General features: G+C 38.4%; 7 protein-coding genes across 7 annotated transcripts; 4 read left to right on the forward strand and 3 right to left on the reverse strand.

The window, feature by feature from the left end:
• Positions 1-3,853: 3,853 nt before the first annotated feature.
• Positions 3,854-5,502, reverse strand: GCK72_025171 (uncharacterized protein; the record flags this gene model as incomplete). The annotated part of the gene is made up of 4 exons (XM_003098438.2): positions 3,854-3,936; positions 4,127-4,234; positions 4,288-4,636; positions 5,296-5,502. The coding sequence occupies 4 exons, from the start codon at positions 5,500-5,502 to the stop codon at positions 3,854-3,856; spliced, it is 747 nt and encodes a 248-aa protein (XP_003098486.2).
• A 1,746-nt stretch (positions 5,503-7,248) lies between these two features.
• On the forward strand, positions 7,249-10,717 carry GCK72_025172 (uncharacterized protein; the record flags this gene model as incomplete). Its single annotated transcript, XM_003098476.2, has 9 exons — positions 7,249-7,351; positions 7,781-8,199; positions 8,255-8,336; positions 8,385-8,517; positions 8,816-8,920; positions 8,969-9,390; positions 9,443-9,638; positions 9,686-9,862; positions 10,165-10,717. The coding sequence occupies 9 exons, from the start codon at positions 7,249-7,251 to the stop codon at positions 10,715-10,717; spliced, it is 2,190 nt and encodes a 729-aa protein (XP_003098524.2).
• Positions 10,718-12,103: 1,386 nt separating this feature from the next.
• On the forward strand, positions 12,104-12,319 carry GCK72_025173 (uncharacterized protein; the record flags this gene model as incomplete). Its single annotated transcript, XM_053736224.1, has 1 exon — positions 12,104-12,319. One exon carries the CDS (start codon positions 12,104-12,106, stop codon positions 12,317-12,319), a length of 216 nt encoding a protein of 71 aa, XP_053579790.1.
• GCK72_025174 (uncharacterized protein) lies at positions 12,112-13,070 on the reverse strand (the record flags this gene model as incomplete). The annotated part of the gene is made up of 4 exons (XM_003098445.2): positions 12,112-12,567; positions 12,628-12,698; positions 12,756-12,807; positions 12,855-13,070. 4 exons carry the CDS (start codon positions 13,068-13,070, stop codon positions 12,112-12,114), a joined length of 795 nt encoding a protein of 264 aa, XP_003098493.2.
• Positions 13,071-18,338: 5,268 nt separating this feature from the next.
• On the forward strand, positions 18,339-19,278 carry GCK72_025175 (uncharacterized protein; the record flags this gene model as incomplete). Its single annotated transcript, XM_003098413.2, has 4 exons — positions 18,339-18,416; positions 18,462-18,662; positions 18,712-19,146; positions 19,192-19,278. 4 exons carry the CDS (start codon positions 18,339-18,341, stop codon positions 19,276-19,278), a joined length of 801 nt encoding a protein of 266 aa, XP_003098461.2.
• A 645-nt stretch (positions 19,279-19,923) lies between these two features.
• GCK72_025176 (uncharacterized protein) lies at positions 19,924-21,099 on the reverse strand (the record flags this gene model as incomplete). The annotated part of the gene is made up of 3 exons (XM_003098412.2): positions 19,924-20,141; positions 20,189-20,605; positions 20,913-21,099. 3 exons carry the CDS (start codon positions 21,097-21,099, stop codon positions 19,924-19,926), a joined length of 822 nt encoding a protein of 273 aa, XP_003098460.2.
• A 3,675-nt stretch (positions 21,100-24,774) lies between these two features.
• Positions 24,775-26,447, forward strand: GCK72_025177 (uncharacterized protein; the record flags this gene model as incomplete). The annotated part of the gene is made up of 2 exons (XM_003098411.2): positions 24,775-25,330; positions 26,356-26,447. The coding sequence occupies 2 exons, from the start codon at positions 24,775-24,777 to the stop codon at positions 26,445-26,447; spliced, it is 648 nt and encodes a 215-aa protein (XP_003098459.2).
• Between the last annotated feature and the right edge of the window lie 87 nt (positions 26,448-26,534).

The following is a 26,534-nucleotide window of genomic DNA, read 5'->3' on the forward strand; positions in this document are numbered from 1 at the left end:
ACTGAACCACAGAAGTAGACAAGGTCCTCCGTTGTGATTTTATACTTGAGAAAATGTTTTAAAGTCTAAGTATTTCTGAGAAATACGTGTCTGACGGAAGATTTTGGCGCTATCTATGTGGTTGTGCTCCGTTTCTCAATTTTTTAAAACACTTTTCAGTCCTTTTCAACTGAGCCACAGAAGTAGACTTTTAACACTATCCTCTGTCGTGAAGCTATACCGGAAAAATGCTTCGCATTCCAAATATTACTGAGAAAAACGTATCTGAGACTCTTAATATTTTAGCAACCACAGTAATAACTATTTTTAAACCAAATACTTGGATTAGGTGATAAAAAAATTAAATCCCTTAAATCCCTTAAATCCCGTAAATTTCCCAATCAGGACCGTTGTACGTCTTAATCCTATGATTTCGTAAAATTCCCAAAATAGTCACGACTTAACCACAAAAAGCCTATTTGCCCTCTTCATAATTCCATTTTTATCTCTCTGTGTCATTTTCTTCATAGGTGACACTGAGTCTTCATTTATCGAAACGAGTCTCATATTGTCGTAGATAGATATTTGATCTTCATCGCATTTTTTCTTTTTTCATACCAAAAAACTTAGTTTTGTCCTTTGTTCCTATTTTCATCCGCAGAGAGACATTCTGAAATGTTGCGAAGCCATGCGTGATTACCTGAAAACAGTATGAAAAACACCACGAAACAATTTTGATTAACGTTTTTATTTGGGATTTTATGACATCTTGAAAGTTTTGGTTTGGGAGTTCAGTCATACAAATGAGAAAAATCGAAAACTAAGTAATGAAGCATAAAATGAGAACCTTGCATGCAATAAAGATATCTGAAAAGCGGAATTTTGAAAATTGAAAGAATAAACGGGCTGAGACAGGGGGATTGAAGATCGGAATAGTTAAAAAATAAGAATGTGAGGGCACGTATGATAGAAAGTCAAATAAATATGGGGGATATACAATTTACAAATTAGTAAAACTTTGGCCTCCAGCACCAGTTAGGTCTATTCCTCCATCCATATTATTTGGATACCTCATACCATCCGTCATTTCTCCCGTGTATTGTACGTGCTGCTGGAATTGGTCGTATTGAGCAGTCTGGTTGATCATGTAGTTCTGCTGGTGTTCCATTGGCTGATGCTCGTATCCATTTGACGATGGCTGTATTGTCATCGGAGACGACATGGGCATCGTGGACATCGAACCCGTTGCTTGCATTTGCATCGGCGATGTCATTGCCATTGGAGCTGACTGCATCGGCATCACAGAAGCTGGCATAGAGGAGGTACCCATCAAATGGTTGTTCTGATTGTGATTGTGGTGATTGTTGAGATTGTTGGAGTTGTGAATATTGTTGTGAGAGTTGTGACTATTTTGATTATTCTGATTACTGTGGTTTGTGAGATTGTTTTGATGGTTGAGATTGTTGTGATTCGTATGATTGGTATGGTTGTTATAACTGTTCTGTTGCGTTTGTTGGCTGTGGATCGTCTGGTACGAGTGATGGCTGAAAAGTTATGAATTATATCAACGCGAAAAATGAAACGACTCACTTCGTTGGGTATGGAGCAGCTGCGATTGGCGCCAAAACTGGAAGGTATCGACGATCGATTGGTCCTCCGGTAGGCCTTCGCGATGGATCGATCTCTTCCTCCTCTTCCTCGTCGTCGTAGTCATCATCATCGCCTTCGCCTGAAATAGCATTTGGTATATTTGGCAGAATTACGTCATATTTTGTTACTCGTTTTAGAAATATCGGGAAAATCTAATCATGAACTACAGTTGAATACTATATGGAAGTAATTACTGACTATCATCTTTCTAATACAATACTTTCGTGTTTTTGAAGGTGTCGCTGACACATGTCAATCACGATAGCCACTATCATATTTCTGTTTGATTATATATGAATTAGGTTGGTGCATAAGTAGCTAAAATTTTTCAACTTCGTGATTCAATATTTCGTCACATGACTTGATTTCGAATATGACTGTTTTAGTGTTTGGTAGTCTTATTTGAGTACTTGTCACAGTTCCAAAAGTGCACTTCTCTTTTCCCCCACCGAGAACATTGCTTTGACTTATCATTAACTTTTTGCCTTTTTAAAATGATATTTTGTTTTCACTGCATTCTGGTCTTAGAATTCCAGTCCGGTTGTTGGTAGTTTTTCAGGGGCAAAAAGAAAAGTATTCAGAGACGAAATGAAACTTATTTTCTTTGCGAGACCACTTAGCCGCGCAGAAAGAATAACCAAAATGTCCTAAATTCCTTATTGATATTCAGACACCGCTGGTTTTTGAAAAATGCAAAGAAATCAAACCAGTAAATCCCAGTAAAGAAACCAAAGAAAAAAGTAAAATCTGGCATTACACATTTAGAAAAGAAACTATGCTCAACATTTTTCAATCATAATACTTACCCATGGTATGGTCAAATCTTCCATCGATTCCACGTTTTCGGTTGAGAGCGTGACGGTGTCTGCTTTCATGAAGATATTTCTGCCTTAATAGTGGCAACCTCCCAGAGGCTTCTAACCGCTGTCTCATCTCTCGCCTCCTCAGTATCCGTTGATATTGTTTTGGGTTAACCAATATTGGACGAATACCGTGCTCATATTGTTCCTCCTCTTCTTCCTCTTCTTCCGGTTCCTCATTCGCTGCTTCGAAGTTTGGTGTCGTTCCATCAGCTGGAATGAGGTCATGTTAAGTTAATTAGAGCGGTGTTTGATTTCATAGAAATATGTTAGATGACGTATTTTAGCAAGATGATTTTTTGGTTGTTAATGTACTGTTTATTTGTCAAACTGTGTTCTGAGCTTATCCAAGTTTTTATTCAGTCATTCTGGAGTTCTGATATATACTTCCCTAGTCATATTCTCCTTTGAATGTACAATGTCATTCGAGCTGACCTATAACTATTTTAGAAAAAAGCATAGATTATTTTTTGTATTTATCGACAATGCGCGGTTTCCAGTTTTCCTAACATTTTTGAACGTTTCAATGAGGGAATTTGTGGTGATAGTCCGAGGTACATGCGTTACTTCATCACTTTATTTTGATTATTTTTATTTCAAAACTCACGATATGCTAGTGTAGGCAGCTCTGATCTCGGCCTGTCACAAAGAAACAATGACGGGTCCACATCTAAATCTGGCGGGAGCATAGCCTGAATTTTTGTTTATAGACACACGTTGACTAATGGATTTTCAATGTACCTTGACATCTTCTTCTGTAGCATTCATAGGCATCGGCACCAGAAGCGTCCGTGGAACACCGTCGACAACCCATGCGTATTGGAAAAGCTGTAAAACGATGTATCAGGATGTAGACTTAAGTTAGAAAATACTTGATTCAAAAAATAGAAATTTGGGTGGTATTATGTTCGTAATTGGCTGATTGTGAGAACTTCTCGCGAGATTTTGTGTTGCACGAACTTATTTTAAAACTTGCAACCTGAATATTGATTCTTTCATAATATTGTCATTGTCCATAATTAGAACTATCCAAAAAGTGAAAAGACTAAATATTGAAAATGACGCTTCCATGGAAAATATAGGTTTAATAAGTTTCCGAACGAAATATAAGTTTGTTCATAATTGTTTTAGTTCCAAAAGCTCTCCAATATCTTGATAATATAATATCGCACTATTAATATCATAAATCCTCATGCAAGAATAAGGGAATATGAAGTTCCATGCCTGAAACCGGTTTGGTTACTGTTTTGAACGTTTTTTGATAAAATTTGCTTGAACTTCTTCGCGCTTGTCGCTTTGTGCCAAAAACCAATAGCTTGAACTTGTTTAACCGGTAGTATATCAAAAACCGCTTCATAATTTTGTTAAAAACCAGCCTTGCAGTTTGGAGGCAATTCGATTGTCGTAGGTTCCTTCGGTTTTGAATCGTCATCCTCATTTCCTGACTCTGAAAATGAACTTTCTCATTTGACATGTTGTATTCATTCTTTTCCAATCAGTATTCATTTCGCACGCAGTACACACAACCGTAATTTATCGGACGAAGGTTGAATGTACACAAAAAGACTACTCCAACATTACACACAAGGTCACACTGCGCTGAAGGCGCGCCAGCTTCTTTTGTTTATTCTGCGTACCTTCCCCCGATTGTTCTGCTGGCCCACCGGTCGGACCATTTGAATTATTATGAGGTTCGACGGAGGAGGAGAAAGTGGGACCTGTTGTTGTTTCTGCAGCTGTTGTAACTGGAAAAATTACGGTTATTTTTAATATTGGAAGTCTTAAAGCAGAAACTTACAATGTTCTGAGGGTGTTGTCTGGCAAGATGTAGAAGGAATATTAGTTGACGATGAAACTTGTTCGTCATACGGAGAATAACTTGGAGGATTGAGATTAACCGGTGTGGAGGAAGTTGACGGGGTTTGGATTATAGATGACGACGTGGCAGCAGCTTGAGTAATTGGTGAATGACTTGTGGTTGTTGTATTTACAGAGTTATGATTAGACTGATTTGCAGAGGAACGTAGTGTTCGCGTTGACGGTATTGGCTGGGGTATAGGTGGCCGTGTCACAGGATGAGGGTTAAGCTGGGGTATAGGTGGTCGGGTGACTTGTGGAGGTATAGGTGATGGTATTGGAGGTCGTAGCTGAAAAATGAAGTGAATTTTTTAAAAATTTTATTGGAAGATAAAAATATTTTTGATATTTGCAAAAAACGCAATTTTATGAGCTGAAAAATAAACTAAATTGTTGATTTCGGTGCTTTTTATGTCTGTGACCTTCTACGAGCCGGATGGTTATTTGTTAATGCGCAGCGAGCCTGGAAAAGGTGACAAAAACGCTAACATGGCCAAAAAACCATTCTAGCCTGGTCCGCGGCGCATCAACGAAGCCACCCGGTCCGAAGTGAATCACACACATAGATCTCGCCGTGATCTACATTTTGGTATATTTTTCAGTTGATAAACATGCGTTTTCATTGAGTTACGCCGACGCCTGTGTCGGCCCGTTTCGTCCCAATTTGCAAGTTAGTTAATTTTATCAATTTTTCAGATTCTCAACGACGATATCGACGAAAACGTTCAACTAATTATTTGGAATCGTCTTAGATGTGATATTGGTCTAATAATGCTCTATGGTTGGCAATCTGAAGACTATCAAAAGAAGTATTCTCACGATTGTGGAGTGGTCATTTTCATGTTTGACACTAAAAATAAGATTTTGGCGATTTTGGTTTTGTAATATATGAATTAAATTAAACAGTTTGTGAGTCTTCAATAATTTTAATTCAGAAATAAATACTCACGGATGGCTTTACATAATTTGAGCTTAAAGAAGATGACGGCCTCGAGATTGGAAACGATTTTGGTGTTGTATCAATATTCTCCGACAAGTTGGCTTTTTTCAGCGACATAAACCGGAACATTGTTGGTGGGATCGGTGGTTTGGTTGTGGTACTTGATATCGTTGCCGAGCGTGGCACAGGGCCACGTGGCAACGCTCTCCCATTCATCTTGATTGCTTCGGTTTAACCTGAAAATGAAGAAATACGCAACACCATAAAGTGAATAACTATCACTACTAAATGATAAGAAAGCGATGGTTGCAGTAGAGTTTGAAAATTACTGATTTCGAAAACAAACACGCTATCGTACGGTTTGACGGAATTGATTAAAACTTAAGAAATAAAATTCTTTACAAGTTTGCAATGGTTTCTTCGTTAATGCAAATGTTCTAATTCTTGTCGGACTCACTTAATGCAATGTATTCATTCTCTTCGCCTTTCTCTTCGGCCAATGGATGATCGATACCAGGGTCTTCGCTTTTGATGAGTTTTTGTGTATTCACGATGACGACAATTGTGAACCTTTGCACGCTATCCGACGACCCCCCACGCTCTGTCTGCTTCTCTGTTTCTCTTCAGTAAGGTCACTATTGATTCAGCCGCACCGAGAGACGTCTTGAGAATAACGAAGCAACTCGCAAGACAAACGTTCCAAGGAGAAATAGTACGGAAAGAAAGAGAAAGAGGGGGACGGACACACGTTCGATGTGTTCCCTTTTCTCACAAATTACTTTCTATGGGCATCGGAGTAACGCATAGAACGAGGGAAGAGATCGGAATGAATCGCATTGTCATCCGACAATAGTGGAGGGACAAAAGACTGCATGAAAACGACGACTGAATAAAAATGTATTCGATATACCCGGTATTGTAGTGACATTTCTTGCATGAGACTGGTTGGAGACACTTTTCGACTGGGTCTCACCTCACTACAAATGATTTTTTTTTATCAATAACATTTTGTTCGCGATAGGTCAGACAGAATTGCCAGACGTTCAATTCATTCTCGGTTTACACAAAAGTTGATGTGACTTTGGCACTTTGTAATATCTAACGTTGAGCACTCTCACGGTGAGTAGTAGAAGAAGGGGCAAGAAACTCTCACACAAGAGTTGTTATCAACACATGCCTTGAAAAAAATTTGAGAATAAATTGATATAATTCAATTGGAAATGTCACACCTAACAAAATCGTGTTAGTTTCTCACATGCTGCTGAATAAAAACACAACATTTTAACAGAAACCCTCACGTTTTTGCCATATAAAACCATGTTATAGAGAAAATTATTAAGAAACCAAAATATTGAATGTATAAAATACATTAGTTAATTCTCGTTTCTTTTATCTGCGGGAGGAAAGTATCCAATATTCAATCCCATTTTGTTTTCCATTCGATTTTCAGTACTTTGAAATTGTAAAAAGTGTTAAAACGTTAGCTGTCCTGGTTTAATAGTATTTTTTTCGAAAATATTTCAACTATAAATTTTTTTGCAATTTTTTTCATCTATTTCGCAACAGAAGCGATCGAATTTTTTTTCTGTGTGCGTACATTTTCCACAAAAAAGTACGTATGTGCTGAATTTGACGCCAATATCTTCAGGGGTGCAATTCATTCTTTGCCGGGCAGGAACAGTGCTCCGTACTGCCAGATGGTGTTCTTCGACCAACATTTTCTTAGGATCGTCGATTATTGGACACCCAAACACACACGCAACGCTTTCTGTCGTTTTCTCCCTCTCCAACACATTATGTATTTCTTAAGAAGTGCCCCTGCTAATACGGGTTGGCTTCTTTGCGCGCAATGAGGCCAATTTCGATCCGAAGCGTATAATAACTCTTCAGACTTCTTCTATAAATTTTCTATATTCAATTATGGCTTCAGAATATTTAATTTCATTTATTTACAGGGGCAATATGTCAAGGGTGTTCACGAAAGCAGCAAGGAGTCGCCAAAAAAATGCCGAAGAAGAGGAAATTGAGGAGATGGAAATGTTTGGACTGTTGGGAACCGATCATAGTGAGTTTTTGATTTTGTTTACATACTTTTAAGCTTTACGTGCTATGCTTAAAATGTTTTGAGCACAAAATCCTGGAAAATACCAAACAAAACGATTTCCACCAATTCGAGTGAAAAAAGTAGTTTGGCTAGGAGGGTTCTAGCCAAAATCAGCAATATCAAACAGAAAAAAAAGTGTTTCCTTGACGACGTGACGTTAATTGAGGCTATTTCACAACTCGATTTCTGTTGGCGGTGAAAACCCAGAAGTAATGCGATTTTTCCTCAAATGTTAGCCTTATTAAATTGATTTTAAAAGCATTTGTCAGATTTTCACAATTATTCTTCAAACCACTCAAAAAATAAATTCTGTGACCCTGTGAAGTGGTTACAACAGAGTTCCCCAGTTACATTAGTTAATTCAAGATTTTAACCGAGTTTTCATTTCAGCCCTCAAAAATGTCGCCCGTTGTATGCGAATGCCATACGAAGAAACCACTGCCATCGAGCGTTCACTCTTCTACGAACTCCTCCAGTCAAGACAAATGACCGAAATATTTCTCAAGATCCGCAACACCGCTCTTCTAGTGTGGCACATGAATCGGCAAGTTGAATGCACCACGGAAGACGTGAAAAATCGGCTGGAGACTCCATTCAAGTATTATGCAATAATGATTCAAAACATTGTCCACTACCTTACGAGGCATGGCATTATAAACTTTGGTTGTTACCACCATGAGTCTCATCTCGAATACCAAATCCCGAGAGAACACCAAAATGTCCTTGTAATTGGCGCCGGAGCTGCTGGAATAGCCGCCGCCACTCAATTGTCGGATCTTGGATTCCGACCAACCATATTTGAAGCTCGTGTGGGTATTTTTTCTTGTTGATAAATCCTTCACAATTCCAAAAATTTGTTTCCAGCAACGAATCGGAGGGAGAGTTGCCAGTATGTGGCATGATGGAGCTCTATTGGAAGTTGGGTGCGACACGTTGAGAAACCTTGGTAACAATTTTTTTCTTATGCTAACAAGTTCTATAAAAACTGTTTCAGATACTTCTCCAATAAACACCCTACTGTGTCAGATGGACATTGAAACAACTTTCTACATGGAAAACGAGTTGATTTATAAGGATGGACACCGATTATCTGAGCAACGGAAGCATTTGTTCAAAACCTTGTACCAGTAAGTTTTCCATGAAATCACACTTACGAAGTTTCTGCCCGGATTCAAATATTGTGCCTAATTTTTCACAAAATCTTTGACATTTTTGAAAATGTTCATCAAAAATAGTCAAAAATTCTATGTTCATTACACTTTTAATCGAAATTTGAAAATTTGGTAAAAAATTAGACTTTTTTGCAAAAATTTCAAAAACGTTCGAAAAAATACAAAACGTTCAATTCAAATTGGCCCGGTCCGGCCTGGCCTGTCGCAAGTACTCAGAAAATACATTCTGCCTTCTGATAAAAAAGATTTTCAGAAATCTTCAAGGCTCCATTGATCATGTTGCTTTTGAAAAAGAGCACCGCTCTGAAGACAATGGAATGTACGTCTCGAGGCAACAGATGTACGAGAACATGTTCAAGTAACACAATTAATTTCTTGTTTCATAAGAAAATCGATATTTTTGTAGTCAGATTGAACGGAGAACACTAGTAAACTTTCATAACCACGCGAAAGAAAGTAACAATCTCACACAGAGAATGGAAATGTTATCCAAAACTTTGGAGACATTACGGACAGCTGCTTTGAGGGGAGAAGAAAAGTACAAGGAGATTCCAAAAGAGGATTATATTCAACGTCGATCAGTGAACTTAAAACTGAAAAAAGCCATGGAGAAATTTGATGACGCAATAGAGGAATTCGACGCTCTCCGAGCTCGGCTGAATGCCCACAACCAAATGCAACCCAGCCAACAATACATGTCGCCGGACGATTTCCGAGACTTCAACGCTCATTTGGGACTTGAGGAGTACCTAACTGGAACCCAACTGGAAACAGTACAGTTCTCCAGCAACACTAGGAACTTCTTGCCAGAAGGACCAGCTGCATCAGGTAGCTCTTTCCATTATCGATTTCAGGTTCATTAGAATTGATATATTTTCAGTTAAGCAAGGAGTTGGGTCCATATTCGAAGAGCTCGCCGAGAAATGCAGAATTCCAATTCTATTCAAGCATACAATCACTGAAATCGACACTTCTGGCAAGGATTCAGTCCGAGTGCAGTTTGAAACCCCCAAGGGATCAGCGGCGATGACCTTCCGGTACGTGGTGTGCACTCTACCGCTCGGAGTTTTAAAAAAGTAAGTATTTGTTTGAACCAAATATATATTTATCAGGAATTGTTTAGAACAATCTCCAATGATCAGCGAGCTCCTATCTTCAAGCCGCCGCTCCCGCCAAATAAAGTGGACGCGATCAAATGCCTCGGATGGGGTCTAATAAACAAGATTACCATGGGTTTTCCGGACCCGTTCTGGCGGACGTTCAGAGACGAACAGACGCAATTCGCAAGGATTCCAGAGATGTGAGTTGCTTTTTTTGTTTCAAAAAACTATTTAACAACATGAGAATTACCCGGAGTGCCCCCCCCCCTAAAATCTTCCATTATTTTAAATACAAGTAGTTTTTGGCGTAACTCAGAATCATATAGAATTATAGCAGTGCTCTCTGTAGTTGCGTAGAGTTACACAACTTTTTTGAAATTTTTGTAAGTTTCAGTGTTTCCACTTGGACAACTTGTAACTTTTTGAATTTACTGAAGCTCGGGGGGAAACTACTAGTCATTCACATGTAAGTAAAAAAACATTTACACTATTGAACTTTCAGAACTGAAAGGAGCTACATGTTATCATGGACGTCACCGCCAAACTCGAACTCTATCACCACCTACATCGTCGCCCATCGCACTGTCCACGACAAATCTGAGAATGAACACGTGGACGCCGCAATCAAGTGCCTGAAGGAGATTTTCCCGGATTGCCCCGACCAGCCGCTGTTCAGTTTATGCACAAGGTGGCACAACGACCCGTTGGCATTCGGCACGGGAACCTTTATGAGCCTTCGCTCGGAGCCGAAACACTTCGAGGACATTTCCGAAGCGATTCGGACTAAAGATGGGCTGAAGCGGTTGTTCTTCGCTGGCGAACACACCGATGCCACGGAGTACGGAACAATCAATGGAGCATGGCTATCGGGAGTTCGAGCGGCTGCAGAGTTGGCCAATGACTATTTGGGATCAGGATTAATTGACGGATCCGATGTTCAAATCCCATTAGCAGACGATGACTTTGAGCCAACAGCCGATCATTATTTGCCAAAAGAAGAAAGTTTCTTGCAGCCACCTCCCGAGCTTCTTATCCCAAAAGAGGAACCTATTTAAAGTAAGATTTCATTATATTATGGAATTCCTTCATTTTGTTTTAAGTGTCACCGTAAAACTTGTAGTAAAACTAGCGTCGTGAACAGTACCTCCTTTTTTGTTGAACTTTTTACTAAAACAATACAAAATCGCATACTTGTCAAATCACGGGCCGACCCGTTTGGGCCCGGCCCGGGCCGGGCCGGGCCCGCTGAAAATTTCAGGGCCCGGGCCGGCCCGCAGGGCCCGGAACCAAAAAATTATTTTTGAAAAATAGAATTGAAAGTCTTGCAAATTAAATTTTTTCTTCGGTCTATACTAAATCAAGGTCGGGGGATTCGATTAGACTACTTTCAGAAGCCTCCAGCAAGTTCTTGATCCTGATTCTGATCATCGGCTGATCATCACAGAGACTTTGAGAGGCTCAAAGTTTATAGTGACAAAATAACTTATTCTGACAATTTCCGTTTGCACTTGTTGTCTTTTTATAATTTCTAATCAATAATGTGTTTGCCATAAAGTAGTATTTCTTATCATCGATCTCTTGGCATGTCATTCCCTCAATTTTATACCAGTAATTGTTAGAATATCCAATTATATTTAGTTTTTCACCGTCTCTGATTTCTGTTATTTCAAAATCAATAAAGTTTGTTATGATTTCACCCTAAATATTGACTTTATTTCAAAAAAATTGATTACAGATGAAAAAAAAACAAAAAATCTGAACGAAAAACGTGAAAAAAAACGGGAAAGTTAGAATGAAGAAATAAATTTCATTTTGATTTCGGCGGGAGAAAATTTTTTAGAAAAGGGTATACCGGAAAGGTAAGAAATGGGGATCGGGATGATAACTTTGAACTTTTGTGAAATTTGGGTTGAATTTTGAGAAAAGTGGATTGGTAAAGAGAAACTTAGAAAAAATTGTTGAAAAGAAATGAGTTTCACTTAAAAGGGAAGTCTTTAAGGACAAGGCTTTCAAACAATCTTTGGTCACAGGTACTTTCGACTACGTGGAGTCCATTTCTGGCATTAAAACCGGCTAAATATATCTGCGAGCAGAGTTATGAGCTCTCTAACTTTTCATATCGGCCTCATATACGCCACCGCGCTTTTCCATTTGTGTTCCCCGGTTTTCCTGTGCTTGTATGTTGCAAAAATGAGAACATCTTGCGTATACAATTTGCCAATTTGGAATTGTGAAAAAGCTTGACCATATGAAAAGTTTGGAAGCTCATAACTCGGCTCGCAGAGAAATTTAGCCGGTTTTTATGGCAAAAATGGACTACCCGTAGTCAAAAATATCTATGACCAAATTTGAAAGTTGTTTGAAAACCACGTCTCCAAATATTTCCCTTGTTAGAATAGATGAGCCGAAGAAACATTTTGGTAGTGCCATCTGTTTTTCTAATGGAAGTTTACAAATATTGGAAGCTCTTGTTTGTGGTGTCGCCAGAGGAAGATGAGGTTCCGGCTTGGGATGAAGCGGCTTCCCGAGCAGCCACGGAAAGCGCAGCGATTTCCTCGGATGGGTCGATAATTGGAGAGCATCCACGTTCGACCATGACTGGTCCAGAAGGAGCCGGTGGTGGTGCAGGACCAGCGACATCTACAATAAACATATAAGGCAATTCCTTGTCAACAAGGCGCTCACCACTCGATTCCTCTCCTACAACCTGGGAAACTTCTCCTGCTTGAACCGCCGCTTTCGCCTTGTGAGAACGTGTTTCGTATGCTGGTGGAGCATTGATCTTCTCCAAATAAAGACGACGGAAAAATGCAGTCCATCTCTCATTCTCGCCTCTCTCATGCAAACGATTTGGGAAGACTTTCTTGGCCTCTTTGTAGTAGCAATTCTCGTACATCACGATGTTCTGGAAAAATATAAAAATTTTGAATAAAGCTTTTTCAATAAAGGAAGTGTAGATGTGTACCTGGGGGTAGACTAGTGGTATCGGAGCAAAAATGAACGGTTGAGGACGAGAATTTGCTTCCGATGAGGTTCCTAAAATGTTTTTTTTTTCAAATAGGTGCAGTATTCACTACAGAATGACAATGCTACCTTTATCCTCATCGGAAGAGTCGGAGGCCGGTGCTGGAGAGTTGTTGCCAACCTAAATATTTTCAAATATTAAAATGATTAGGGGTACTGTAGACATACACGTTCGCGATTAGAATGTTTCTTTGCCTTCTCCTTGCGATGCTTCTTGGCTTGCTTCTTCTTATACTTCTTGACTTTCTTTGCATGCTCGCTATCACTTTCCGCCGAGTGAGGGTTGACTGGAACACGGAACTCCGGTTCCTCAACCTTCACAACGACGTCTCCCGCGGTTTTTTCCTCCTCGATTTCGATTTTAGGCTCTTTCAATGCCTCCATTTTCAAAGATTGTTTAACGCAGGAACGATATTTCAAATCTGGGCAAACCTCTGAGCTCTAAATGATGTAAAGCAACAACTATTCTTAACCAAGTGAATCGATGAACTCCTGGAACGCGAAATCGGGTTAGAAAAAGAAAATTCAGAAAAGAAACAAACGTTCAATACGAAAAAAAAAGAGAGGAAGATAAAATGAACACTTCAAATCAAACAACGAGAAAATGTAGGTGAAATCCTAGTACGATTTGAGAGCAAAAAGAGGTGAAGAGGAAACAAATATTTTCACTGGAAATACAAAAATGTCGAGATGTAAGCAACGAGTGAGAAGAAATCTTCAATGGTAGATGTACGGGAATATGGAAAGTAGTCACAGATAAAAAATGCAAGGAGATTTTATGGATGGGAAAGAAAAACTATAAAGAGAGACGCACCTTCAAAAAGGGAATTCGAAAAAAAGGTGTGGTACAACGGTATCCTTTAAAGCGAATAAATGAATAATAAATCTTGAACTATGGAAGGTATACAAGTCTGAAACTAAAAAAACAATTGACTTAAAAACTTGGAACTACAGTTTGTGGAGAATTGGAAAACTGAACATTTGTAGTTTTCACTGTAAGGGAAAATAGAACAGGTTGAATTATGGGTCAAGAAGAGATGAGAAAAATTTACAAAGCTAAAAAATGATGGTGTGGTGCGAAACCTGAAACGGGTACTCATTGGATGGCACCTACTTATAAATAAAGGAAATCTAAGATAGGGAAAGTTGGAAATCGTTCCAAAAAGTTGTATTAGAGGTAAACCTTTCTCTAAAATTAAAATTTCAAAAAAATGTGAAATTCGAAATTAGTCAGGGACTACGGTAGCTTTGAAAAGGGAGGAGACAAAAACGGGTATTCACCGGATTGAGCTTACCTATAAGTAAAGGAAATCTAAGATAGTAAAAGCTGTAAAACGTGAAAAAGTTTTATAGGAGGCAGAGACCTTTCTCTAAAATTGAAATTTCAAAAAAAGTGAAATTCGACGTTAGTCAGGGACTACTGTAGCTTTAAAAAGGGAGGAGAAAAAAAGATGCTTTACGACAGAACTGCATTAGGAAATTGGCAGATGTACTCTTTACTTTTCGAATTTATTTCACTTCACTTTTGGATTTTACATCTGTCAAGATTCTCGTCACGAGTACGTTTTGATTTATTTGAATTTTCGTTCCTTTTTCGAAAAAAGGCATGTTTCTAGAGAGAAAATCTCCAAAAAAGGAAAGAGGCAACTGAGACTAAAAAGTAAAGAGTCGTAAAGAATTACATTTTCGGAGAAACACTAAATCTTGGAAAATTGTGTAATTCGTATAGTTACAGAAAAAAGTGTTCCCATAAAATTAGAAACTATGTCTGAAATGAAAAAATTGTATCCGTGCCTAGTATATTCAATCAGAAACTAATCAGCATATTCTAGAGCCGGGGAGGGGAAACAAGTGTAGCCAAAAAACTATCTCGTACATTTTATGAGGGTAATTGGTATAATAGAACCAATATCTTTTTTATAAAAACGGGTCGAATTGGAAAGGACAACTGTTTTTTTTCCTTTTTTCGAAAAAAACTTCTTTCGACATCTTTTGGTGATACTATTAGTGCAGCAGTCAACATTTTTCGGTAAGACTTTAAAAAAAGAGATAAATGACGAGAATGCGGTACAGATGTGCAAATAAACTAGCGGTGTATAGGTATTCTTCCCACGTTTAATTCAATTTATTTCTCATATATTATGATATATGCATATGATAAGAGATATATTTATGTCTTTTGTTCTTAAATCGATGATATGAATGATATCGTGTAGAACTACCTAGAGTGATACCAAGCACAAAAAAACGGGTAGAGCAAATGGAAAAAAATGGGGTTTTTCGACATATGGAGTCCTCCTTCCCAATCGGCGGACATCGTTTCCAGGATTTGGGAATAGCCATTTCGACCTTATTATTTCCTTTGCCTTTTTATTCAAAGAAAGGGATTTTCTTAGGATAATGTCAAGATGCTATAGTGAAATTGTAGAATTGGATTTTAGAATGGCCTTTTTTATGATTTCCTGAAATCTATGAGAGGAGTATATTGCTTTTATTTGTGCGACGTCTTGGATTGTGGGCTCAGAGATTTCATGAGCGAGGGACTGAAATTTGTGATGGAGGGATTAGTGCAAAAGATACGACTTGTATGTACCATAATGCTCGGAATTTCATTTTCTGAGCGTCTTCGGTTTCTTTTACTACTGTAACTGAAACAGTGATTGAAGTAAGTGAGTTAACCATCATAAAATCCAATGGTTGCGCTGATTCTGTTTCATCGAAAAATCTGAAAATTTTCAGAAGGAAACTTTCAAGTTTTTTACCAGGTGATAGTTATATTAGGTTGGTAAATAATTTTCTGCAATTTTTCGATAAAACTTTGATTTTATTTTTTCAAATCCAGAAAGATTTCTAAAATTCAAAAACCTGTTTATCAGCATTGGTAGTCTTCTGACAAGATTTTGGTAGCTTACTGATTCTCTCTGCGTAGACCATCTATTCGAGATCACTGGAAAAGGAAACTTGCTTCTTTTTGATATCGTCTTTTTATTTGGATTCTTCCCCATTAAAATGTCGTTGAAGTCTGGCAAAATGTTTGTAATTAAAGAGAAGAAGGTTGGATTAATACGATGAATAAAAAAGTATTGTCCAGCCAGATGGCAAAAATTTGTTGTGGGTTACTTTCCCAACACATGAAAAAGGTTTGCCATACTGAAAACACCGTTTTGTTATATCTCCCCGTCCTGAAGTCACATGATTTTAAATTTATTAAAATAAGAAACGTAAACATCTGATGTTACTTCCCTGTCTTCGTTCAGGAGTTCCCACTACTCCACCCAGAGTACTGAGTACCAGATTTGAAAAACCACTTTTTTCGGTTTGAGAACATCCAGAACGCGCAAATCTTAGTCCACACACTGTACTTTCCTCACATCGTTAGAGTAACAACTCAACTATTCATTTCTAATAAATAAACAGCTTGACCATACGTGTGTTGGGTGTAAAAGTACTAAGAACCAACTTAGGTCCATGTGATGTGCCATCTCATGTTGTTTCAAAACGTGTGGTATGTAACGACGAATTTTCTCATTCCGATAATTTGTTTCCATCCATGAACTACAGTTACATGAGTGACCCTAAAAGAAGTTGACAACCTAAGGGTGGTTTGATACAGATCCGCTTCAACGATTCCCTGCAATAACTCCAAATCTAGCACTGACTGCTGAAAGAGACGAATTTTTTCAGTCAGTACCAAGTTTCTTTTGTCGAATCTTTGGAATTAAAATGTATTTGCGTTGAAACAAAGAGACCTCTGTTAACATACACCAGCAACTTTCTTTTGAATGAAATAATTTTTAGACCAGAAACGATTGAAAACAAAAAGACGTTTCAAAAACGCAAAAAGTTGCGTGTAAATCAAAGCTCCGTTCTCGGCGAGAAAAAAAGCGAGGAGTAAAACTTTGACACTGTAACAAGTACTTGAGTAGGTCTACCAAACACAAAAACAACCACATCGAAAAACTACTCCTGTGCCGAGAAAACAAAACGACAACCGGCAAGCTCGAAAATTGCAGAAAATTATTTACCAACCTAATAGTACCGCTTAAAAGCTTAAAAAAGCTGTTAAAAAAAGACCAATTTTGACGGTGTATTTGGGTGTTACCTGATGGTCCGATAAACTCAATTTTGTATGGGCTTAACAGAGCAAAAATAGAACATCATTTTTGTACTTGGTCATTTTCCGGTAGGGTCACTATCTTGAAAGTCACATGTCACTAAAGTCATTTTTCTCTGAAACCGTGTAACCTCAGTGCATACTAGCAAAATTTCGAAGCTTTCCACTTTAATAACCTGTAACTTTCAAGATAGTGTCCCTACCAAAACAAACGTCAACCACAAAAATGATGTGCTATTTTTGTTCTGCTCAGTCCATACAAAATTAAGTTTATCTGACATTCAGGTGACACCAAAATAGGCTAACAATTCTAGTCATTTTTCACTGAAAACAGCCGAAGTCGATAAACTATTGAGAGGTACTGTAACTAAACTTTAAATGTTATAAACTTTGTTGCAAACTGAAATCTCCAAATTCAGGCTAATTTATAATAAACTAACTCCCGAATCTGTTGTCTGCCCGAATTCCCACACCTTTTCTCCCCTGCTGGCTACAGTATCCAGCACAAATGCTTCTCTCTCTCTCTCTCTTCTATTTCACCCTGGTGTCAATTCTATAAGTTGTAACTCGAGAAAACGTCATTCATCGGAACACTTTTTCCCCATCCATAAGGAAGTGCATTTCGTATGATATGGTTTTATTAGCATATGCCAAGACGTATTCTTCTAGCATTTTCTACTTTGAACAAGGAAGAACACAAACAATGTCACACGTTTATCAACTACAGAAAATATGTCGACGAGCTGTCAAACTGATATGGTTTCGAACTGATAGGTTACATGTTTCCATTTTTATCAAACAAATCGTTCATTTTCCACTTTTTTGTTTAATTTGTCTGGACGTGCTACTACGTGGATGCGAGTTGTTTTTTTCCATAAATTTCTTTTCTCCTTTTCCATTATTAAAATCCTTCCCTTCTCACATCCCGTTTCATTGAAAAGAAAAAACACGCGTTTCCTGGCTACACCATCATTTTATTGTTTTTCTCTAGGCAACTCTCCTCCCTTTCAGAAATTCTTCTTTCCGTCAGCGAAACAGTGTTGTTGAATCATCATTCTTCGTTTGCTCCCTCCATTATTATATTGGCGAAACTAACTACAAAAAAATCATTTTAGTTTCGATTCAGAGTCGCAACCCCCATTCATATCATTCTAGCGCTTATTTTTGACATGTCTGGCCTGTCTGGAGTTCTTTTGTGTGACTTTGGAATTTGGCAACCTTGTAAACCACCACTTTTTGTCAAAAGTGAACTATTTTATTGTACTCCTCTAGACAGTCGTAATCATAATAATAACCTTGCTATCTGAAATTAACGGGTTTCTAGCAAAACCACACACGTCTAGTATTCTTTTAGTATTTGAATTCATTTCAGATTCCTGTTTTTCACATTCTATTTTCATTTTTCGTGAACAAAATTCTGAAAAAAACTATCCACTTTCTATAAATTGAAAAATTGCCTGTCGTTTAGTTGAATCATTGGCGAGTTTCATTCGCACTCTCTTTTTCTCAAAATTCGAGCCAATTCGTTTTTTGTAGAAATGTCTAAACGGCCGCTCGAGAGTTTTGATGAACGACGTTTGATGCTCATGCTCAACGATTTGGATGCGAACAGAAACGTGAGCTGTTCTCTTATAATGCAGGAAAACATATTTGACGTTTAGGTTGAGAGAGTTCTAAAAGAAATTTCAAAACTGAAAATACCAGAGTCGACAGCGAGAAACTTTCTTGTTATCGAGCGTGTTTCTCAGTTCAAGGGCACTCCTGATTTAGACAAACTAGTGGATATTGTAATTCGTAAGAACAAGTACATGGCGGAGGCCAATGAATGCAAGAAGGTCAGATTTGCCGAGAAAACTATCAAGGTTTGTACTTTTCGTTAATTGAAGCGAATTTCATTTCAATATCTTACAGGGAATCGTCTCGGAGCCAGTTTCAGCTGAATCCATAGTTCTTTCTCCAACACCAGTGACTATTGCGGAAACTGTTGTCCGAAATAGTTCACCAACTATACCTAAAATTAACAAACCTACTCCAATGTTGCCACTCAAGCCAGGACAAGGCATCGAGCACAGTGACTTTTCCCCTTTTAAAATTGTTAGAAGAGGAACGTCATATGCTCAATTCCTTCAAGCACCAAACCCACCACCTCAACTTAATGAGCCAATCCCATCAACCGTGCCCAAGGAAACGGTTCAATTTGCAGTACCCGTGGGACCAGCACCCCGCCCAACTCCCCCAACTCTACCCGAAATCCCAGAAATCCCCATTTCATCAGTTCCAGCTATCCTCCGTGGGAGACCGTATCTTCGAAGGTTGTACCAACAAGTGGTTGCAGAGACTACTACCGTAAGACAAAGTTTATAATGAAATATAAAAGTTGTTCATTTACAGCTTGACCAAATCAAGGATGTCACTGTTGACCAGATGTTGGATGAGATGAATGTGCTCAACGGTCCTCACTTCCTTCTTCGCTTTTAATTTGCCTTTCTTCTCGTACATTTTTTTGGAATAACCTCCTTACTTCTACTTCATTTTACAATAGTTTTTTTTCTCCTAACCTTAAATAGGAACATGTTCGAACCTACCCCCATCCCCTCTCTAACTTTTTTTCTAGTCCCATTCACTTTTTCTTTTTTTTCCCTCCTAAATCGACATTTTTTGGGCCAAAATGATACTCCACTCTCCCTCCAACTTTAGCCTTACACGTTCTCTGAACTCAATTTTTGATTTTATTTCATTCTCACTTTGCAAATAAACATTTAAAAAAAGACAATAATTTTAATAACGATTGGAAGGGTGAGGGACAATGAAAGAATGAAAAGAAACTGAGCAAAACATGAAATCAGGAATCTTTGGGAAGAACAGATTTCTTGAAGGAGAAAAGTACAGAAGGGACTTAACTGGAACAAAGGATACAGGGGGATATTTTATATTTCAATGAAATCAAAATATATCTGGTGGTGGAGGGGGATTTGAACGGAGAAAAAAAAATGAAAAAGAAAAAACGGGATGGAAAAGGATGAAATAGAAAGTTGTGATGAGGTATCAAAGGATAGAGGAAGATATGGAAAACAAAAAATGAAAAAGAAAACGGGATGGGAAAGGTGAAATGGAGGGGTGAGCTTACTTATCGATGGTGACTTTTTCGGAGTTGGACGAGGAGGTAGACGACGAATTGGAGAGTTCCTTTAGTTCGATACCGGAGGTCGGCTCATTGCTGGGGGTTGGAAGTTCTGGGTCTCCCAAAGACTCAGAAGATGCGACTGGTGCAAGATTCTCCACCGAATTCTCTTGGTTCTCATTTTCTTCTTTCTTGTCTCCTGCCTTCTTTTCCTTCTCATCTGAATAAAAAACTCTCAATCTTCATTTACTAACCGAATAGACTCACTTTTGCATTTAGTGTGCAAGTCGTAAAGTACAAATGCGAGAAGAAATCCGACGCAGAACCCAACAGCAAGAACATGGAAGGCACTGAATAACGTTGCGTTCTTCTCTCGAATATCAAATTCGCCGACAGTCTTCCCGATAGATCTGACTTCCACGTACAAAAGATCCATGTCCTGGAGGCATCTGTTTTTGATAATATGCTGGACCAAATCCGGGCTCAATTCGAAGATTTCTTCTTTTTTGAAGCCAATAACCGATGTCCATCCACATCGTCCGATTTGCAGCATGACAGGAGAGGAGGAGTTGATATAGATTTCAACTTTCGACTTGATCGTGAGAGGAAGGTAGAAGACGTAAGTTTTCGAGGTTCTGAATCCCAATTCGAACTTGATTTGTTGGTGAACTGCTCTTCCGTTGACTGAAAGTTCACAGTTAATGTGAGAACTATTCCCTATCGTCTACTGTAAATCATGCAATAAAGGCGCACCTAGCAGTGCCTGTTCGCAGCGGTATTCCTCGGTAACAAATGAAGTAATCAAAACTCTGCTAACTGATAAAATGTAGCTTAACTTTCATAGAATATTTCTTCAGTTGAAAATTGTTGTATATCTTCAAAGACAAGCGAGATAGGAGGCTCCAAACTTTCGCAAGCGCGTGCGCCTCTATTGCAGGTTTTAAGGTATCCTATGTTATCTGAGAACCTCAGATTTAAAAAAAAAACTAACAGAATTTGTGAACTTTGCGGTTATGTTCCAATTCAGCGTCATCGGTCATTCCAAGTGGTTGTGGTGCGTTTACGTAGAGGGAAGTAGAGTTTGACGGGTTTTCGAGGGAAGAATTCTCAGACAACATGCGGATTGGGCGGGCGAGCGCCGATGAGCACAGGATGAGAAGAACAAGAACCAAGTTCATTTCTGGAATCAGTACGGTGACAGTTTGAAAGAATGACTACTTGAGGAATAGAGCAACTGGATAAACAAAAAAGAAAAATGAACTAAGACTATCTACAACACGATGATGGAGGCCGAAGTCACAGATAGTCTCCGGGTAGGAAATGGACTTTCCGAATAGAGAGAATGTCTCCAAATAGAGAGAATGTCTCCAAGAGAAACAAAATGGGGACCAGATGATATGAAAAGAGGATCAAAACTCAAAGAATGAGTGAAAGAGTGCGGTCGTCGATAGGGGGGTGGAGTACACAGATATTTAGACCCCTGACATTCGACGGTCAAAACTGATGTTTACAATATTCGATTTCGACACATTTTCGGGTCATTCGAAAAACAAGGAAAAAAACAACTGGTGTGCTTCAAAATAGGTTTCAAAATGGATGACAAAAAAACTATGAGTAATAGATGATGGGGATGGAGTTTTCCAGAACCGGAGACAATATCAGTAAAAAGATCAAGAACCGGATCTTTTTCAGGTTACCAAAAGATGACGCTACGTTAATAGAGATTATAATATAGAAAACCTCCAGGAGTAACAAAGTCTGTACAGTTCAGGCGCGATCTCCAAAGGATCGGATTCTCGGAATATACGGATTCCTTGATGAAACACTTCTTTCAGATTCTGTATTCCCTTTTATGTGAAACCATAACGTTCCGTTTTTTGTCGTGGTTCAGTTCGTTCTCGATCAGTAGAGGGTTTCGGGATTTTGCCATTTCTACATTTTAATGACCAGGATACTGTAGACAATTTGAAATGAAGTACTATGTCTTGTTTTCCCACTCCTTAGTGTCTCATAAAAGCTTTTCTTTTTACACGTGTTAACAAAATCATCAATTGAAAATTTGACCTCCTATTTTGTGGAGATACGCACACATAATGCTCGAGAGAGTTTTCCTCATCGATGCAAATATTTGGAGTAACCGTACATTTCAAAAAACGAATCGGTTTCTATTTGGCTATCACTAAAATTCAAAAACCAGGAGAAACTATTTATGATCGTTTGTACAGTATTTGGAGCAGTCATGTGACAAAATGAAACTCAAATTCAGATTGTTCATTTTTGTATTTTTCATTCTCATGGTTTCATGGATTTTTTTGAGAAGATTTCAGCCACTCCACAACACTACTGCCAGCGAATAACTATTTTGTACAGCTTCCTGCTCACAGATGGCAGATCAAATTCAGTCGGTTCCAGTAATCCTCTCTCACTATACTAAAAACGTATAAGTTTCACATTAAAATAATGAAAGTTGACGTATTTTCAGCATGTCTGCCAGTCTCTTTTTTCCAGCTTGTTACGTATCCTCACTCCCCAAACTATTTTTGTTCTAATTTGGGTAGATTCCCCGTTTGGATTGTTTTTGAGGGTTTGTTACTTTTGAAATCATTGAGAGTACGGAAGAAATAGAAAATGCACAGTTTTTCCCTGACACAGACTGGTACCATTGCCAGGTGGTTCCTTTTTTATATTGTTATTGAAGGCTCTTCAATTTCGAAATCGTAGCAAATACGACATCGATGAAGGTCAACAGATCACATCTCGTAAACTTTATCCTGGCACAAACTGGTACGATTGCCAGGTGCTTAGCCTGGAGTACAGAACAATATCCTAATAGAGACACCAAAAGATCATCTGGCAAACTTTGCTCTGGCACTAACTGGTACTCATTACCAGGTGCTCGTAGTAGGAACAATATTCAATAATGATGAAGTGTGTTGTTGACCGTTTTGTTGGACTGGCTTATTTTCGAATAGTTTGACAATGGAATGGAGATGACGAAATCTGTCTATTTGAACATACGATCAGGGAGAGAGGCTTTGAAAATTTGAAAGCAGAAGAAAAACCGAAGAAAATTAAAAAAAACTATCAGAAATATGCATCCATAGAGTTTTTAGTTTGGAAAAATGGATCACCTTGAAACAGAAAACTATGAAGTAGAAGTCCAGAATTTTCAGATAAACACCATAACAGTATTTTACGTTGCAAGAAAAAAATGGGAAAGTGTAAAGGAAATCAAGAGTTCTTTTCAGATCAGGTTATTTGCAGTAGCGCTCAAAACGAGGCGTCCCACTTTTATCCGGTCATTTGGAAAGCAGTCAATTTTTGTCAGAACTTGGTCAAACTTCCACAGAGCCTGAAGACATTGACAGGGACGCTGGAAAAGCGCTTATTTGCAATAATACGATTCCATCACTCTGATATTCCCCGTACGTTCTTTTGTTGTTCCTATTTTAGATGCATAAAACACATACTTTTGTCATTAGATTATTGCCCCTTTGAGTTCACTTTCGAGTGACTACCCAGACAACGGATGTTATTAGGTAATCTCAATATCACTCCCCTGAGAACACATCGTTATTATCACAAATGATGGTAACAAGAAGATTGTTTTCAGTCAGTTTTCTGAATGAGATTCTCCATCATTTTTTCTTTGTCACATCCTTCTGAGGTGGTAGATTTTTTTTTGTTGGAGAAGTGATAATGCTTACTTCACTATTTTTTTTTTCAATGATCCCAATTTTTAGTGTCCTTGTCCCAGAAAAAAACAGAAGATCTTTCTCAGTGGAGTCAAAAAGTCGTCTACACCAGTTTCTACCTTTTTCACTGGGAATTTTGTTCCCATCCTCAACACATCACAAATCCGTCAAGCTACCGTATCCTCAAGACAAGCCAACCATCCCATTTTCAACCCCTGCAACTGTCACTTCAAGACATCTCAACATCACGCAAATTGTTCAATTTTCTTAAAGCTCCCTGGTTTTCGAATCACATTTGACAAGCATCAATTTATTCGTTCTCTCAATTCCGGTTCCCCGCATTTCTTTCATTTTCGAAACAGAGGCAAGTATTGGAAAAAGAAGAAAAATGGTCCAATTTCCACAAAAAAAAGAAAAGACGTTTTTCAAATGGACTTGACATTTGGTGGGGCTCCTTTCAATTTCTCAATCTACGGGACTGGAAGATTGAAGCGCTCTCGAGACAAGCGCCGCCCGTAAATCAACCTGAAGGTCTTGTGACTATGGTATTGTGCCCCACATCTATTCAATCCTCCCATTTTTTCTCATTATACTTCGTACCGCCCATTTTCATTCTGTTTTGGCATTTTTGGCAAACCTTCATTCTTCTTCGAGGCATTTTTCCGTTGTCAGTAATAAACGTATTTTATTGATTCCAAACTCCAAATTGAAAGTTTGAGCTCTTGCACATGGTGTTGTTTAATTCTAATTCCAATCAAAACGATATTCTATAATATAAACTTTTGCCTTCATCACTGTAACCTTATACTTCTGTTGATAAACGCACTTTTTATACACAAAAAAATTCTCATAAAACCTCCACGTATTCAAACAAATCATCAGTCTACTACCATTCTCTAGCTCTCCGCTGCTCATCCTCATGACTCTGTAAGTGAACCTTTACAACTCTTTCCAGATTTTCCAACTTGTTTTAATATAAAATAGGAAAGAATCATAGGCACCCCACTGATCAGTATCAACGTTGCCCCGCTCCTTCCTCCTAGTGAAAGATATAATTAACGTTTTACTTCACGACATTTTTCTTTCAATTTTTGGTTTTTATTTGTATTTCTTAAGAACTCAGAGCTATAAATCAAATTTTGCAGCGTACAACTCGGAATGTTTGCATCCACCGCGTGTTTGGTTTTTGCCCTGTTCTACTTTCATCCGGCTGTTGCTACCGACACCGATTTCAACAACGCCACCATTGCTGTGAACTCGACGGAGACCTCGACAGACAACTCGACCGACCTTCTCCGTCAAAAAAATGGATTTCCGCATCGCTTTTTCATTGCAGCAAGCGAGAATGCCACAACTCACTTCAAATTGAGCAACAAAGGTGGAATCATCTACACTATCACTATTGACCTCCTGTACCGTGAGATTGCTTGGGTTGGAGACCACGAGATCTACCTGGTTCTCAACATCTCTGAACCTGGAGCGGCTGCCTTCTTGACCAGATGCAACGACCATCCGATTAGCTTAAAGCCGAATGTTGTCCTCCAGGAGTACAAGTTGAGCAGAAGATGCTTGGATGTTGACAACGGATGTTTAAAATTGCACGTGATCGCCACTGAAGGAGCCGTTGATGGACAGATCTCGGTCACGGCTAGAGCTAACAACAGATGGTCCCACCTTCACATCATCCTCGCCATCATCTTCTTCTTCACCCTGTGTGAGTTGAAATTCAGATGAACCTACCCAGAGAAGCCATGAAATTCTGGAATTGGATCTGAGCTCTTACCAAAGACTAGTTACCGTACTTCCTCCAAAAGAAGCTCATGCGCTTGGTCTCTACATTTTTATTAAATAGGCGTTTCTGTTTGAGGGGATACGGTAGATTTAGAACTGAAAATTGGGAATACTACAAAATGCTACTATTTTTTGTGACTAAAAGCCGCTACATTAAAAATCTAGTCAAAATCTGAAAATTGAAGAAGGAAATTATTGAGGTTAATGTTTGGAGTGTCGTAGCTTATATTATTCAGATTTTGCGCATTAAATCTGACTCCGTAGGTGTATGACGCTTGTCTCCGGTGTAGTTGTAGTTCGGTATGCATCAAGATTGCAGCATTAAGAAAAATCTCCAGAACCCCAATACACCAACTACGATAAAAAAATTTTATCCGACGTAATCAAAATTCTCAATTCCAATAAAACCACACGACAAACACGTCCCTTATTTAAAACTAAATACCGGAGATTATTCCAAGAATTCAGTTTTTTCTACGACTGATGTGTCGAATGAAATAATATTAAGTAGGGAGACCACTATTCAGAAAGTCAGGGAAAATAGAAAATTTTCTTGAAGCCATGTGTGAAAAATAGTCTAAATAGAAAAATAGAAAAATAGTCCCAAAATAATACAAGAAAAATTTTGAAAAATGAGCGTTCACGTGCAGATTAGAAGAATTTCTACTGAAATGTAATAAAAAACTGCACAACGAGGAACGATTTTAGACACTTTCAGGCATCATAACTCTCTACATACTACTTTTCAGACATGGCTCCAAGAGAGTTTTCTTCTTCCTCTGGTTTTCTAAATTAATTCATATTACATATCATGAATTTTTCGAATAGAAAAAAAATAGAATTTTTGGAAAAAAAAACTTCGTATGCTTTACACCTCAGTAAGGGTTTCTCGTTGCAAATTTGCAACTAAATGTCAGAAGTTCACTTCATTTCTCACTAATTTTTCAGTCATGGTTCTCTTCCGTCAATTTTCCAATCATATTCTCCGCATCGTCACCTCCTATACCGTCATGGAAGAGCTCCCACAATGTCAACAATAAACTCTTTTTCCCCTAAATTTTCAGTTTTCGATTTTGTTCTTTCCCCAAAAAAACCAAAAAAAATATTTCCCTATGATATAATCCCGA

Source organism: Caenorhabditis remanei, chromosome X (genome assembly GCF_010183535.1).
Source record: "Caenorhabditis remanei strain PX506 chromosome X, whole genome shotgun sequence".
Taxonomy (NCBI): domain Eukaryota; kingdom Metazoa; phylum Nematoda; class Chromadorea; order Rhabditida; family Rhabditidae; genus Caenorhabditis; species Caenorhabditis remanei.